Source organism: Phascolarctos cinereus, unplaced genomic scaffold (genome assembly GCF_003287225.1).
Source record: "Phascolarctos cinereus isolate Bilbo 61053 unplaced genomic scaffold, phaCin_HiC Scaffold_4;HRSCAF=312, whole genome shotgun sequence".
Taxonomy (NCBI): Eukaryota; Metazoa; Chordata; class Mammalia; order Diprotodontia; family Phascolarctidae; genus Phascolarctos; species Phascolarctos cinereus.
Genome location: NW_027555847.1, coordinates 176,592,122 through 176,609,692, shown reverse-complemented (window position 1 = coordinate 176,609,692; position 17,571 = coordinate 176,592,122). Strand labels below are relative to the sequence as shown.

Below are 17,571 nucleotides of genomic sequence, written 5' to 3'. Positions count from 1 at the left end.
AAAACATTAGAAATGTTCAGCTAAAGAGAAGAATGGGTTATAAATTTTTCTTGGAAATTTGGATAATGAAGTTGTTTTCTCAAATGACCAAAAGCAAGAAGAAATAACATTTCATGGGATGTGTGTTCAATCACCTTGAAGTTCATGATGTGTAAAAGCATCCCTTGCTGTATTTTATCCGTTGATGTATTTTCATACTTCTCATGTGCAAGTCAAAGTTTCTAATATGTAATATAATCTCCTTACACACTCCACCTGTCATTCCTCACTCTCATTATTGTTGTTTGTCCTTCATTTTCAAAGAGAACCAATGACATCCCAGGGTGATATCTTGACTTTTGCATGAATTGGATTTAAGTGAGGCAGAGTTGCATATACATCTCTGCTTGCCAAACAGTCCACCTATTTGCTAATTGAGATGGTTTCTAGGATGTTTTTGGCCTCCTTGTGGCAAATGTCTTAAATCACTTAAACTTTTCTAACAAATGGTGATGGAATCAATGTCATTAATTTATCTATTTCTCAATTTTATAAGCTGACAATTTTGACAAAAGGTCAGCTTGAAGCCGCTGTCATTGCATGCAATATCTTTTCATTTGTATCCTTTCTCCTAATTTAGTGTTGATTTTTCTTTTTGCTCCAAGGAGTCAGTGATCTAATTACATCCCTCTGAGAGCTGATTCTGAAGTTATTGCCATATTAGTAATCTCCACATCATTTCTTGTCTGTTAAGCTATAGAAATTTTCTTTGTGTGTGAGATGTTCTATAATTGCCATCTTCAGTACCTTCAAATTTTTTTTTTGACTAGGCAATGGGGTTAAGTGACTTGCCCAGAGTCACACAGCTAGTAAGTGTCAAGTGTCTGAGGCCAGATTTTTACTCAGGTCCTCCTGACTTCAGGGCCAGTCCTCTGTCTACTACACCACCTAACTGCCCCTCATCTGCCTTCTTAGTATAGGTATCTTCAGGGTTATGTCCTGGACCATCCTCTCATCTTTGTATTCTCTTAGGCTCAGTGACCTTTCATTCTCAATGGAGCAGAGTAGCACAGTACATAGTGAACTAGCCTCAAAGTCCAAAGACCTGCGTTTCCAGTCTTGTCTCTGACACATAATGGCTGTGTAAACCTAGGTAAGTTACTCAGCCTCTTAGTGATCAAGCAACTCTCTAAGACTATAAGTGTCATAGAGGTGCTGACTGAATTGGTAGAGGGAATTTCCTCACCTGGCATTTCCCTGTCATAGTGAAATCGCTCATCTAGTGCCTGGGGCAGTGTTTCGTACATACTGTGTGTATAACAAGCACCTTTTAAAAAATGTTGAAGTGGATGTCACATATGGCCAGAGAAGAAAGTGGGCCAATCAAACAGTGTAAGCAGGAGACTACTTCAAGAAAACTAAAATATTTCACTTTAATCCACAATATGCTAAGAGGTCAAGAAAAGCTAACATTCCATTTGGTAGATCCTATGAAGGATTTACAGGAAGACGCAGGCAAGAATGGCCAGCACAGGATGAGAGGGTGTGAAGGAATTTTAACATGTATCAGGGAAGAGAATAACTAAGATGAGAGACATCTCCAGGTGGGAAGTAAGAGTCATCCCTACAGGGTTTCCGTCAAGTGGGTAGAGGGATGCAGTTTAAAAGGAAGAGAAATAGGGGTAGCTAGGTGGCACAGTGGATAGAGCACCATCCCCAGAGTCAGGAGGATCTGAGTTCAAATTTGGCCTCAGACACTTACTAGCTGTGCATCCCCGGGCAAGTCACTTAACCCCTATTACCTCAAAAAAAAAAAAAAAGGAAGAGGAGCAGAAATGATCTTGGAGCAGACCAAGGTCACATAACTAGGTGATTGTGGGATGCCACAATCTAGGGGGTTAAAATGAGTGGCTGATTCAGCTATTTGCCAGAGTACCACAAACAGGATAATCTGCTGAAAGTTAGGAAGTTAAAATGTAGTATATAGTGTTAAGAGGGGGTATTCTGTTTGAGTGCAAGCTGCTTCCTAAAAGATTAGGTCTTTTTATTCTGGAGTCTTCCATGAGGGAGATCCCTTAATAATAATAGTGAGACACTTTAAGACTTGCAAAGCACTTTGCAAATAATATCTCATTTAATTTTCACATCAGCTTTGAGAGGAAGATGCTAATATCTCCATTTTACAGATGAGGAAATTGAGACATAGAGAGGTTAAGTGACTTTCCCAGGGTGACATAGCTAGTAAGTATCTGAGGCTAAATTTGAACTCAGGTTAGGTGTTGGGCCCTATTCCTCTGCCGAGTCAAAGGCCAAATATAAAATACTGTTTTATTCCACGTCATCTAAAACCTAATTTAAAATTAGTTTTTGCCTATTACCTTTTAACGAGTAATGGACCTAACTAGCCATTACTTTCTTGAAGTCAATGAAAAATTAGCCTAATTACTACATGATAAGTATAAACATTCAGATACACTCAATTTCACTCTGTTTTCTTTAGGAAAGGGGATAAGAGACATCTAAATTAATCACAGAACAGTTTCTTAAAGAATCAACCTACCTATGTTTTTATTTGTTACTAAGCAATGTAGAATTTGATGAGCAAGGTGTAAACGCATTCTAAAACAGAATCTTTCATTCTTTTCTGTAGTAAGCATTTTTGTATTCCTTTTTTTTCCTGAATTCAAAAATCTGACCTCTAAGTTTTCTAATGATATGTGAAAATTTAAAATTATTTAGTAGTTACTGGTTTCTGCAGGAAGGAGAGATGTGACAGATGGGACAAGAAAGAAAAAGAGAAAAAAAAGGTTTGTTGATGTATGGGGCAATTGTGTGCATAGATTTATCAGTAGCTGTGGGCAAAAGTAACACAGGGGACTAAAAAGCCAGAGTTAGAATAAGGGCTACAAATCTCTTAGCCTTTATAGGTTATTCCCCTTTTGCCTCAGGCTAAGTCCTGAGTTCAAAAATTTGGGGAAATTTGCTTCTCTAGATAATTTTAGCAGTTTGGAATGTATTGTACTGATACTCTAGGTTCAGGAATGTAGTCTAACCCTAAGGCAGGCCCAGGATACTGCCATCATGCCAAAAACCTAGATCTACACTCCATCCTAGCTCTTCAAACTTATTTATATCTCTTAGATCAGATTTATCCCATTGGGCAAAGGTAGCCATACATTACATTGCTCTTCTTTTTATCCCCTTTCCCCTTCTTTTGGTTCAAATGGATCCTTTCATTAATGTAGGGAAATCGCAGTGTGGAAACTCTCTCCATTGATGGAAACCATCAATTTCTCTTCAACTTCTATTCTTAGAGAGTTGTCTATGCATTGAGAAGTTAAGTGATTTGCTCACATAGCTAGTGCGTATAAGAGGTAGGTTTTTGCATCCAGATTTTTCTGACCCTAAGGCTATCCTTCTTTCTGCTATTCCATGCTGCCTCTCATTGGACACTTTATTTTACCTTGGAAATGGGTTAGTCAGCTTTGCTTTTCTCTCAGACTTAGAGCACCCTCCTTTGCTCAAGAATCAGTACACTTACAACTGTAGGCAGCGGTGGCTCTCACCAGAGATCCCCATCAGCTCATCTGCAGAAGTGGAACCCTAGGGGACTTTTAGATGAGACAGCACATTCTCCACCAATGGATCATATTTCTGGAATCCTGGAACAGTTTAGGAATTTTTTCAAAGGAATTTTCATGCTATGTTTGTTTAACAACCATTCAGCAAAACGGAAATGGAAATGAGGGGCTTGTATCTTTATTTTGACATGCAGTGCTTGGGAGATGGAGTCGTCCTGATTTCACAATGGGATCAATTCAAAAGGGGCAGTTTAGGAAAAGGAAATGCATAAAGTTGCTGCTGGGAAGAGAAATTAAAAACAAAGAGATTCTGTGATATAATGTTTCTCTAGAAAGAAAAGGAGCTATTAGGCTGGAGGGCTTTCTGATAAACTGAAAACCACCAGTGAACAATGGTATATATAATTAGGTAGGTCATGGATTGGTCCCAACACCCTACCCTATTATCCCCAACCAGAAGATTCCTCATCTCCTCTGGTTATATCTCCAACTCTAGGTCATTTATCTATAAAGAGCCACATCCACACCCTAGAACAATTTGGTCCATTCTTGGTCTCTTTTGCTGAGAGATGGAGAGACTCAGAATACATTTCTCAACTCTAATGATATCCATTCAAATATACTATGATCATAATGAGCAGTTGTTCAAACACCTTTGGAAATTTCCAAAAAGAAGCTGAATGATCATTTGCCAGGGACCTTGTAGCAGTGATACAAGTTTCAGGTAGAGTTGGACTAGAAGGCAGTGAAGTATAGTGAAAGAAACAATGTATTCATCATCAGAGGACCTGGGTTCTAGTTTTGAGTAAGTCAGTCCTACTTACTACTTATGTGACCATAAATGTCTGTTGGTTTTAGTTTCCTTATCTGTAAAATGAAGGGCTTTAATTATAAAATAATATAGCGATTATTTCTATTATTGCTATAGCTCTATAGCTACACTGTGCTAAGTGACTTACAAATACTATGTCCTTTCATCCTTACAACAACCCTGGGAGGTTGGTGTTATTATTATCCTCATTTTACAGTTGAGGAAACTGAGGCAAACAAAAGGTAAGTGAATTGCCCAAGGTCATACAGCTAGCAAGGATCTAAGGCTGAATTTGAACTTTGGTCTTTGTGACTCCAGGCCCAGTACTCTACCCATTGCACCACCTAGTTGTCTCTGAAAAAAGAATACAGAGTATAGACTATATAATGTCAAATGTACCTCCCACCTCTAGATTCTACATTTCTATGATCCTTTCCAATAATAAGATCTTATGACATTCCCCTAACTCCTACTCTCTACAAGTCCTAGGAAAAAGACCAGACCTGCAATTTCATTGATATAGGGAACTTCCAAGTGAGGAAACTACTTTCTCTGCAATTTGCAGTCTTAGAGTATTGCCTAGAGCACAGAACTTCTTGCTGAGAGTCATTCAGTATGTCTGAGAGGTGAGATTTGAACCAAGGTCTTTCTGGCTCTAAGACCAGCTCTATTAGCTCTCCACCGTGGTACTACTGCCTCTATGAAGTGATAATTAAGTAACATTATTATTCCTACACAGTACATTGCTTATTTATTTCCTCATGATGATAAAGGAAGCCAACTTAGTTGGTGAGAGATGTTGCAAAATTTTATGTAAAGAGAAAGAGACAAAATTTATTTATTTTTTTTATCATGTGTTCAGTTCTTCAGTGTAAGTTTGAATAGGTTTTGGAAAATTCATTTTTCCTCAGGATATTCACTCAGTTTCATAATCTTAAATTTTCATTCTGATGATCAGTTTCACATGAACCAAAGGATTTCAGAGACCAGTCATTAAGAATGACTTCCTGGCCCCCAAAGGTTGGACAACTTTCAAATGGGCATTTTTTTCCTAATAAAGTTAGTAGGTTTCATAAGAAAAACCACACCACAAAATTGACCATTTTTTAAAACTTTATGCTGTAACTTGTCTTTCTGTTGTCTAGAGAAAGTAAAAGTGATGCCATGAGATATCATGACACCTCCACTAGTCTGACTGCTAAATTTTCGACTCTTTGGGGTGGGGGGAGTGGTACAGGAGAAAGACTGCTGAGTCTAGTGTGTATGGATTTAAGTCCCACCTCACCACTTAGTTATAGGCTGTAGGAAGATCATGGTCTCAATTTTATCACCCATAAAATGAGAAGGTTAGAATAGATGAACTCTGAGGTTCCTTCCAGCTTTAAACCAATCATTCTACATTATCTTTAAAGTGCTCATATAGATAGTAGAGATTGTAGCTATACATGGAATAAAGTTAAAAAACTAACAAAATTGACCTGTTCTTTTATATATAAAACCTGCTTTAAATAGCTAAATGAAAACTGAATAAAGATGTGCATTTTCCACTGCAAATATTAAACAATACAATAAACTTCAGAGAACTGAGATTAACAGCTTCAAACCATACCACAATAATCATGATCGCCAAACATGAAGCACTTCAGTAAAGAAAACTCAGATATTCACTTGTTCATCCCCCCCAACTCCCAAAGCAGTTACCAGTAAGTAGATACATCCCCTTTACAGATAAGTAAGGTGCCCATTTTATAGGGATAAATACCTCACAATCTTTGCCTTTTGCCTCCTGACAAAGTATTGGCTCTGGAGTTTGAATCCTATCTCTGATACTACCTTCTTGATCTGGAGTAAGTCCCTTAAAGGCCCTCGGCCTCAGTTTCTTCAACTGTGAAATGAGGAGTTGAACTAGATAGCCCCTAAGGTCTCTTCCAGCTTAAGGTCTACGATCCTATGATCTTTTACAGCTGGGTGGGGTGCAAACTTGTTTTTAAAATATACTTAAGACTATTTAAACATAATTGGCTTCTTTTGTAATTTTACGTATTTTACTTTATGCATTTAAAAACATTATTCTGAGAAAAAGTGCATAGGCTTCACCAGACTGTCAACCAGGTCCCTGACATACACAAAAATGAACCTTGGCTTTACAGGTATATTACCAACTGGGTTAAGACTTAATACATCTCACCTCATCACCTAATCTAGCCATAGAAATACATCAAAGTCTCCCTTTGCATTGCCTACTGTATCTCTGCATCCCCTTTCCTATAACTACTCCAGCACAGCTTACTACCTCACAAAGCTGCTTCTGAACACATAACCACGTAACAAATATGATGACCATTGGTCTATACACCTGAGAATTGTGTAGGGGAAGGACAAGAGGAACGAGGGTGTGTAGGGCATCCTCTCTCCTCTGCGTGCGTGTGTGTGTGTGTGTGTGCTTTTGCGGAGGGGTGGCCGGGAGCGCCTGGGTCAGGGGGCAGCGGTGGGCGCTCCCGATTGGGGGCTGCTGGAGAGAGTGCGCTCTTACCGCGGCTTGCTGGAAAGCGCCCTTGGTGTAAGTGCCCCCGCCTCGGTAGGTGATCTTGGGAATCTCGCGGTTGAGCAGCGAGCACTTGTGCTGGTGCGCCCGGCTGGAGGAGATGTAGTCCACGCGCGGCACCACGTTGTTCTTGGACGAGAAGGTCACGATGGCCACGCGGGGTGGCGCTGGGCACCACGGGGAAGTCTGACAGCAGCTTCTTGACGAACTTGAGCTCGTTGAGGAAGTTGGCGTGGCCCACGCTCGAGGACTCGTCCACTAGAAACACCAGGTCGAGGCTGTGGCTCCGCTCGCGGAGCTTCCTCACGTTGCGCTTGAACGACTGACCCAGCTTCTCCACTTTGTTCTCCTGGGGGTCGGGGTGAAGCGGAGGCGGCGGCGGGGGCGGCCGTAGCGCCAGCGTCAGGGACCTCCGGGGCTCCAGCTCCTGCCCCCGACGCTGCGAGGCCGCCTGCGGGAAGGAGGAGGAGGAGGAGGAAGAAGAAGAAGAAGAAGAAGAAGATGGGAAGAAGCTGAAGCTGAAATTTCCCGACGTGGGCATCTGCTGAAACGCCGTCCAGCCAGAAACTAGAGAGAGACCCCAGCAATAAAGAGGCAGCAGACGCCACATTGTAGAGTGGAGGGGGGAGACCTGCTGCTACCCTGAGCCCAGCAGCAGCACGAGTCAGAGAACTCTGCCCTCTTTCTGGCACCTTCGGTCGTCCTTTCCCCTTGTTCAGTCAGATGGTGTCAGAAGCAGCCTTCCTCCCGCGTGCCTCAGGTATCAGCCGCTGTCTCAGATCCCTTTAATGGGAGGAAAATCTCCAGGCTTGCCGCTCTTTCAGCTCTGGGGGTTCTGGCTCTGCTGAGAATGAAATGCTTTCTCAATCTCTCTCCCTCTGTCTTTTCTTCCCCCTCCCCTCCTCCTCTCTCTTTCCTTCCCTGAAACCTATAAAATGTTTGAAGGAAAGGGGGCAGTCAAGATAAATATCTTTATGTCCCTCTTTCCCTTTCTTTTTCTCTCTCCTCCCCTCCTTCCCGGTTCATGCCGAAGTTTCTGAGATTCCGTGTCACCAGAACCCCATGTCTGTCAGGCTGTCAACATTCCCAAAGAAAACACAGCGGCACCGAAGCCTTTGATTGATCCCATATGTCTGGCGTGGCGCTGCAGAGGCATTCACTGGAGATGAATCCAGATACCAGGAGTGCCAAGGTAATTGGAACCACTTCGTAGAGGAAAATATACAAGCAGACGGGCCAGGGAGTTGCAAGCACCTTTTTTTAAAACAAGCATCACCTTTCCTGCAAGAGCATTCTTGGAGTGTTGGAGGCCACGGCAGCTCTAGTTTTCCTTTCTTTACTCAACACCCCCTCCCCCCCCAACCTCTTGCTCTGGTGAGAAATAGCTCTTTCAATATAATCTAGTTTGGTTTGCTGATATCTGTTTAATTAATCAGGAATCAAGGATTGCTGATGTTCCAGAAGAACTTAAAAAGTATAGCTAAAGGGCAAACTAAAGAGCTGAAGCTAGTTGGGGAGGCTTCCATTGGACACTACCAAGTGCCTTCCAGAAACATTTTCTTACTTGGTCTTTTTTCACATAGGACTGTCTCACCAGATCTTTGTTTTTCCTGTATCCTATTGCCGTGCTATAACACCTTTTATTTGCATAGCATTTTTAAAATATTTTTATATTTTCCCAAAGCATTCAATATTCATTATCTCATTTGGTCTGATTTGATTCTACAGTCTTCACAACAATTTTTTTAGGGAGATTGGACACTTATTACCAAAATGGGAACTTAGACATCTTAGATATTTATTTCAAAGCCGAAGTCATTATTATTTGTCATCTCCCCCAAGTCCATCCATCTAACTTCTTTCTGTCAAAAGCATCACAATATTTCCACTCAAATTTTTTTTATGCCTTTTAAATTTTTTTTTTTTCATAGATTACAGGTTTAAAGCCTAAAAGGGACTTTCCAGAAAGGCTAACTAGTCCAAACTCCTCACTTTTACAGAGGAAGAAGCTGATGGCCAGAGAGATTTAAAAATTTACCCAAGGTCACATATGTAGTAAATGACACAGCCAGGATTTGAAGGTAGGTCCTCTGAGAACAAAACCAATCAGTGTTTCCATTACATCACACCCCTTAGCTCTTCACTCTCCTTCAGGTCTGACATCCAGTCAGTTAGTATTTCTTGTTTATTCTAATTTTGTAACAACATCTCTCTCATTCTGTTGTTCAGTCTTGTCCAACTCTCTGTGATCTCATTTGGGGTTTTCTTGGCAGATACTGGAGTGATTTGCCATTTCCTTCTCCAGCTCATTTTACAAATGAGGAAAGAGACAAATAGGGTTAAGTGACTTGCTCAGAGTCACACAGCTAGGAAGTGTCTGAGACCAGAGTTGACCTCAGGAAGGTGAGTCTTCCTGACCCCAGGCCCTGCACTCTTATCTACTGGGCCACCTAGCTGGCCCATATTTATCCCGTTCTGTTAACTCATATAGCTACCACCCCTGGTTCAGGCCCCCATCACTTCTTGCCTGGACTATGGAAATAGCCTTCTAACTGGTCTCCCTGCCTCAAGTTTCTCCCTTCCCCAGTCCATCCCCCACTCAACTTCCCATATATTATTCCTAAAGCACTGACCTGGCTGTGTTACTTACCTGCTCATAAAACTCCAGTGGCTCCTTACTGCTTCTAAGATCAAATTGAAATTCTTCACACATTTAAAGTTTTTCACAATCTAGCTCTAGTCTACTTTTCCAGGCTGATTACACACTAGCCCTCATTCACTACATTCCAGGCAGACTGGCCTTTTCTGGCTCTTCCTCACTCCTGACATTCCATCTTCCTTTTGAACAAGCTGTTCCCCAGGCCTGGAATCTATTCCCTTCTTATCTCTGTTTCTTAGAATCCCTAACTTCCTTCAAAGCCCCACTCAAACCCCACAGCCTACGGGGAGGCCTTTCCTTATATTTACTTTGTATATATATGTAAATTTGCAAAGTACTTTTACTGACCTCAGACTTCCCATAACAGCAAAGGCCCATCTTTTCAATGCAAATATTTTACCAGTGTTGTAGTATGCCAGTGGGACCCAGAACATCACTCCAAAGAACTAAAGATGAAAAATCAGAGGGTAATGGAAAAGTACATGGTAGAGGTGCAACATATAACCAGCAAGGAATTCTGAAGAACAGGAGTAAAGGTTGTTATCAAGGAATTGTATGACAGAAAGAGAACATGGGCTGGTCATGTGGTATTGATATCAAGGTATGACCAATATAGACCACACTGCTCCACTGATATTCTTCTGACGGGAGAAACTCAGAAGATCTCCAGCAAGTTGGGTAGATCCTTGTGTCAAACTTTCAGGAGACAATGGATGAGGATTACACAGAGAGGGGGTAGGCATGGATGGAATGTCTTTTGCATCACAGAAGGCAACTCTCAAATCTATGAAACCTGGTTGGTATTTGAATATATTTTAAATTTGCTTATGTATTTGCTTATATGAGCACTTGTTTCCCATAGTAGAAACTATAAATGAGGGAAAGAACCGTTTTGTTTTTAAGTTTATATCTCCAATGACTGGCACAGTACCTAGTAGTGCATAGTAGGAACCCATATATTTGGTGACTGATTTGTTCTTTTCTCTTTTGACACCCTCTGGAGCTCAGAAGAAATGGTAGGATGGGCCTAATCCTGTAAGTGAGAGGCCAGCTGATATTGCTTACATTCAATGTAATCAAATTGAAAAGGCATTTATTAAGCACCTACTGCATGCCAGGTCCTGTCTTAGGCACTAGAGTTAGAAAGACAGAAACAAAACAATCCCTACCTCCAAGGAACTTAACTTTTCTGTGAGTGAACATACCACATGGACCACATGGGATAAATAAATATAGAATATACATAAAATAAATATAAAGCAATTTCAGGGTGGGGAGGAGCACTGTCAAATAACAAATAGTCATTAGGTATCAGTTATGTCCCAGACACTGCTAAGCATTCAGGATACAAAGCCAAAGAAGCAACAACCCTTATTTGTAAGGAAGCTTACAGTAGAACCAACAGGGAAAGGCCCTTTAGAGAAGATGGCCCTACCTTAAAAGGTGTAGAGATGCAGTGTGGTGTCTTGGGGCAGTTAGGTGGTGCAGTGGATAGAGTGTTGGACCTGGAGTCGGGAAGACTCATCTTCCTGAGTTCAAATCTGGCCTCAGACATTTACTAGCTGTGTGACCCTGTTTGCCTCAGTTTCCTCATCTATAAAATGACCTGGAGAAGAAAATGGCAAACCACTCCAGTATCTTTGTCAAGAAAGCCCCAAATGGGGTCATGACTCTCTGTGAAAGATGGAGAGTTGGACAGGACTGAATACCAACTAAACAAAGGGTGGTGTCTTGGATACCATGGTGGATTTGGAAGCAGGAATAAGATTGGATTCCTGTATGAGCTCTGCTACTTACAACCTATGTGGTCCTGGACAAGTTATTTCCTCATTCTGGACCTTGGTTTTTTTCCTCTGTGAAAATTGGTTACACCGATGATCTCTTTAGGTCATGCAGTAGATAGAGTATTAGGCCTAAAGACAGGAACACCTGAGTTCCAATTAACCTTAGACACTTACTAGCTGTGCATCTTTAGCAAATTGCTTACCCTTGGTTTCCTTAACAATGTAATAAGGATAATAATAGTACCTACCTTTCAAGGTCTTTGTGAGGATCTAATGAATAATATTTATAAAACACTTAACACAGTTCCCAGAACATAGTATAAATGCTATTATTGTTATTATTATTCTCTAAATCACAGAATCTCAGAATTAATAAGTTGAAAGGAGATAGTGAAGATCTAGTCTGACCCATTCACAAAAAAGAATCCTTATTATAACATATCTGACAAGTAGATGTCTAAATCAGCTTAAAGACCTCCAAAGAAGGGAAACCTGCCTTCTCCTAAGACAGCCCCCTCCCCTTTGAGATAGCTCTGATAAGAGGTTTTAGGAAATCCTGGATCTCAGTCAAAGGCACCTGGCAGTGTTGGCTTTTAAGCACCCAGCTCTTCAGCACTACTGCACACTATTCTACTCATTTTAACAGTGCGGTAATAAGATTGGACATACGTGCTCTTTGGTTACTTGGTAATATTATCACTTTGAATACAACATTCCAAAATTCTCACCTAGGCTTTTAGCTCCTCCAGGACAGAAATCATGTAATTTCTTGTTCATTCCTCTCAAGTGTTGGGTACAAATATAATATTCAATCAATACTATTAGCTTGGTAATAGCAGTTGTCAGGAATTTAAAGCTCTATTGCTAAATAATGGCTGGACAAGCAATGTTACGGACTTTTTTTTTTTTGCAATTACATTTGTCTTACTAAATTCAAGAAGCGGCTTGGAGAAATGGATAGAGTGCTGAGCCTGTAGCCAGGAATAATATCTGGGTTCAAATCTTGCCTCTAACATTTACTAGCTGTGTGACCCTTGACAAATTAATTAGCCTGTATGTCTCAGGCAACTCCTTTGGATTTATCTTCTAAGTCACCAACAAATTTAGGTCTTCATTGGTGGAGGCAGTTCCCATACTTAGACTATGTTAATTAAAAAAAAAACAACCCTTCAGGAATTCCCATGTTATAAAGTTTATGGTTGTCCAAAAAAAACCTGAGAATTTCCATAGGCCAGGTCCATACAGCATAAAGTGAAATGAAAGGCTACCATTTTCTAATAAATTTGGGTTGAAAAGATAAGTAATCAAGTAAATTTAGGAAATCTTCTACAGACTTATCCTGATGGGCTGCTTCTACTGTAGTAGAAAGATCATAGGACTAGGAGTAAGACCTCAGTTCTAGTTTAACTTATGTTATCTCTTCGTTGTGTCACTTAATCTCTCATCTGTTTCTTTATTTACCAAAAAAAGGAATAATAATTATTCTGCCTACCTCACAAAATTATTGTATATGTAAAATGATCTGGAGGTCATAAAGAATGTTACAAATGTATTATTATTTCAAGAAAATTTCATTGGCTGGTTGTCAAACCCTTTGTTTCATTTATTAATTTATTGAACTAAAGGTACTGAGTTCCTACTATATGTAAATCACCACGCTAAGTGGTCTGAGGACATAAAACTGAACGAGATATGGTCATTGCCCTCAAGGATTTCCCCTTGTATGAGTGTGCTGTTATTCAGACTTTTTGTGACCCCCATTTAGAGTTTTTTTGGCAAAGATACTGGAGTGGTTTGCCATTTCCTTCTCCAGCTCATTTTATAGATGAGGAAACTGAGGCAAACAAGGTTAAGTGACTTGCCTAGGATCACATAGCTAGTAAGTGTCTGAGGCCAGATTTGAACTCACAAAGATGAGTCTTACTGACGTCAGGCCTAGCACTCTTTCTACTATGTTACCTAGCTGCCTCATACTAGATTATATGTAAGCATCTAAAAAAAAGTCAAATTTATTTAAAGTACCAACCCCATAAAATCATTTAGTAAACATAGGCTATTCACATGTAGCAATGGGGCTAAAGAGAGGAAATTTTGCTTATGTATTTTCTTATATGTTGTTTTGCTACATAATGGCAGTGTTATCTGCAGTAATTTCTTTTTCCGTTCTATTCCTACTTCTCTTGATTGTCTATTCCTTCCATGTTGGTTTTTATGGAATCTTTTGTTCATTTTATTCCCATTATCTCAAAAGAAGGGAATAAAATAGAAATCTCACTTATGTCTCCTGGTTTCCTTCAATTTCAAGTCTCATACCTTCTGCAAGAAGCCTTTCTCATTCTCTTTTATGCTAATGCTAATACCTTCCCTCTGTTGATTATCTCCAATTTATCCTGTGTGTATCTTGTTTGTCTATAGTTCTTTTTTGCAAAATATCTCCCCTATTAGACTCCAAGATCCTTGAGAAAAGGAACTGTTTTTAGCCTTTCTTATCCCCACAGGGCCTGGCTCTTAGTAAACAAGCAATGATCATTTACTCAACTTATTCAAAACTAGTACTGATCAAAAACCTGGAAAGGCTTGCATAAACTGATGCAAACTGAAGTGAGCAGAACCAGGAGAATATTGTACACAGTAACAGCAATACTGTATGTTGATCAACTGTAAAGGACAGCTTTTTCTCAGCAATATAATAATCCAAGACAATTACAAAAGACTCATGATGGAAAATGATATCCACATCCAGAGAAAGAACTGATAGAATCTCAATGCAGATGAAGCATACTATTTTCACTTTCTTTTTTTGTGTTTTTTTCTTTTGTTCTGTTTCTTCTTTCACAACATGACTAATATGGACATATGTTTTACATAATACCTATATCAAATTGCTTACCATCTTAGGGAGGGAGGAGGGGAGGGAGCAAGAAAATTTGGAACTCAAAATTTTATTAAAAAAATGAATGTTAAAAATTGTATTTACATGTAATTGGAAAAATACTGTTAAAACTACTACTGATCTTATGCATATTCTATCTTGATGAATTTACCTGTCATGCTTAGATTGCCAGACATTTACAAAGGGAGCACATGCTATGCTTTGTACCAGGCTGATTTTTGGCTAGAGTTACATAAATTCAAATTACACACATACATGTCTTTGCACAGTAACGCACATCTACATGCATATGAACGTATGACAACATGGTATAATGGATAGAGTTAGTTTTAGAGTCACGCAGATCAAGATAAGTCTTGCCTCTGACACACAGTGATTGTGTCATCCTGGGCAAATCACCGAAGCTCTTACAGTCTCTTGCTAACTCTCTAAGATTTTATGTTTCAGAGTTCTAGTCTACTTTGATTGGAGTTGTTCATTGGGAGCTCCCTATACTGATGTAATCTCAAGACTGCGCAACACACACCCATGTTTATACGAAGTCCAGGACACAACACCAAAGCAATTGGATTTTGCTACTTACAGATATGCGCAATAAAGACAGAAGTGGAGTGAAAAATATTGACCTTGCCTCTTTGGGTTACCTTTTGTTCTGACTCAAATTCGTTTGCCTTCTTAGGGAGAGAGGATATTGGGAATGTGTAATTTTAAGTGGGATAATCTTCTGAAATCGAGGGCAACAATCTATGCTCAGAAATAGAGGTAAAAAAGAAAAGGCTTAACCCAAGCCTCTGGGGATAGTCTGACTGGCTTTGAATTATAGCCTCTAGCTATGACTAAAAAGTTGCCAGCATATCTTCATCAGGTAGAGGTTCTCACCACTATAATTTAGCAGAATGCAATTGTTATGACCAGCAAGTGTCTCTGATTATATGATGCTCAGAATCTGGTAGCAAGGAGTCTCCTTTAGAGACTATAGATGCCCAGTAGTTATAATGAAACCAGTATGTACCAGAAGAGCAATATGTCCAGTGGAAATGCCAAATCCAGTAGGAAGCAAAGCCTACAGAAAGCAGCACAAAGATATCACCAAAACAAATACATGTACTGCACCTTTTCTACAAGTATTTCCTGGTCATACATGTTCATTTTAATGTGCCGCATCACGCATAATCCCTTTGCATGTTCACTGTCCACATAGGTATATATATGTCTGTGGTTTGAGTTGGAGGGTTTACTATAAATTTTAATGCTATGTCATTTCATTAAATTTGTTTTGATTTGAAATAATTGTGTCCTCTATCTGATTAGAGAAAAAAGTAAATATATTGTTGGGGACTCATAGGCTTTGTTTTTGAATGGATGCAGACTGACAGGATACCTTGAAATTTCAGTTGATATTCCCAGGAGCTTACACATATGAGAAGGGTGGTCCTAGTGCTACATTGAACACATACATGTATGTACACACATTTTGGTCCAGGTGTATGACTCCATCAGTTCAGAGAACTGGCTTATGAATAAATTCCCTCCACAAAAACAGATTTACCAATGATTTGCAATTTATAGTTTTAAAAAGTTGCCTGAGGGCAGCTAGGTGGCAGTGGATAGAGCACCGGCCCTGAAGTCAGGAGGACCTGAGTTCAAATCCAGCCTCAGATCCAACACTTGACACTTACTAGCTGTGCGATCTTGGGCAAGTCACTTAACCCCAATTGCCTAAAAGCAAAAAAAAAAAAAGGTTGCCTGAAGTGGTGAAAGGTAAGTGACTTGGCCGGGGTTACACAACTGGTTATGTGTTAGAAGTAGGATTTGAACCCAGGTCTTTCTGACTCTGAGACTATCTCTCCATCTATCCAGAAGATATACTGTCTTTTAGCCTGATTGGTTAATACTATGAGTGAATGTATTTGTGTGTGTATATACATAAGAAGTAGAACATGGATAAATGGCAGTGTGTATAGTAGAAAGAGCACTAGATTTAAAGTTGAGAATACCAGAGTTCAATCCTGCTCAGAAATTTACTAGTTGTGTAATCCTGGGCAAGCCACTTAACATCTTAAAGCTTCAATTTCCTAGCTGTGACTTTAAGCAAATCATTAACCTCTGTTTGCCTCAATTTTCTTATCTGTAAAATGGGAATAACAATAGCACCTTCCTCCCAGGGTGGTTGTGAGGATCAAATGAGATAATACAGCAATTAGCATAGTGCCTGGCACATAGTAAGTGCTATATAAATATTAGCTATTATTATTATTATTAAAAATGAGGATAATAATAAAATTTTTATTACTTTGTCTTTCTTTTAGAAAACACAGGTTTTGTGAGAATCAAGTGATATAATGTACATAAGGCAAATGTGCAAACCTTAAAGTAACAGGTAAATGTGAGTTATTATGATGATCCAGTAAACCTTTTAAAAAAAGGGGGGGGTTGTGAGTATCAAATGATATAATGTATATAAGATAAATTTGCAGACCTTACGGTTATATATAAATGTGAATTATCATGATTACCCAGTAAAGGAGGCGGAAAGACAAATAGGAGAAGTCAGAGTGAGTAGGGTTGTGAAAATACTGGGAGAAGTGAGTATAGAAGAAGACAGTAGTCAACAGAAATAAAAAAGGATAGGGGCTGTGGAAAAGGAGATTGGATTTAGTGATTAAGAGATTGTTAACTTTGGAGAAAGCAGTCTCAGTTTAATGATAGGCTTGGAAGCCAGTTTTTAAAGTGTTGAGAAATGAGTGGGAAGTGAGGAAGTGGAGGCATTCCCCAGCGTACAAATACAGACTAAAAACCCAGTTGCATATTTATAGGTATACTTCACAGAGTGAAAATGAAATCTTAGAGTGACCCAAGTTAACTCTACCAAAAATTAATTCTGAAGTCACTTGGAATATTCCATGACTACATATAAAGTTGATAGCTTTGCAGATCTTTCTGTTTCAGTTCTGGGGGTTTCTCATTTTGGAACAAAATTATTACTCCTTAAAGAAAGCTCTAGATTCCACAGGGAGCTATAAAAGCCACCTAACTCTGTAACTGTTCATTCGAATTGTTCTTGGGGACAAATGCCGTAACTTATGAACACATCATGGTCACATGTAAGATCATAGGGTCTTAGGTTGAGAGAGAGAAGGAACCTTCCAGATTATCCAGCCCAAACCTCTCCTTTCACAAATGAGGCTGCCAAGATCCCAAGACCTACCTGAGGTCACACAGAGAGGATCTGCCAGAACTACTATTCAACCCCATGTCTTCTCACTCCAAATCCAACATTCTTTCCAATACTGCCACCCCAGGCAATAGGAATTATAGT

The 17,571-nt window shown here is 39.7% G+C and overlaps 1 protein-coding gene and 1 long non-coding RNA gene across 3 annotated transcripts in view; one reads left to right on the top strand and one right to left on the bottom strand.

Moving 5' to 3' along the window:
• Positions 1 to 7,526, bottom strand: part of SVEP1 (sushi, von Willebrand factor type A, EGF and pentraxin domain containing 1) — a 317,149-nt gene extending 309,623 nt beyond the window's left edge. The window contains 2 exon segments of the mRNA XM_021001765.2: positions 6,905 to 7,075; positions 7,077 to 7,526. Coding sequence (XP_020857424.1) covers positions 6,905 to 7,075; positions 7,077 to 7,526 — 621 coding nt within the window.
• Positions 7,527 to 7,590: 64 nt separating this feature from the next.
• On the top strand, positions 7,591 to 15,482 carry LOC110218810 (uncharacterized). 2 transcript variants are annotated; one of them, XR_013486000.1, is made up of 4 exons: positions 7,591 to 7,676; positions 7,950 to 8,108; positions 8,917 to 8,997; positions 14,700 to 15,482. It is a non-coding gene; the product is annotated as an uncharacterized LOC110218810 (long non-coding RNA). The 2 variants fall into 2 exon arrangements; XR_013485999.1 differs by having other exon boundaries at positions 7,950 to 8,997.
• Positions 15,483 to 17,571: the final 2,089 nt, after the last annotated feature.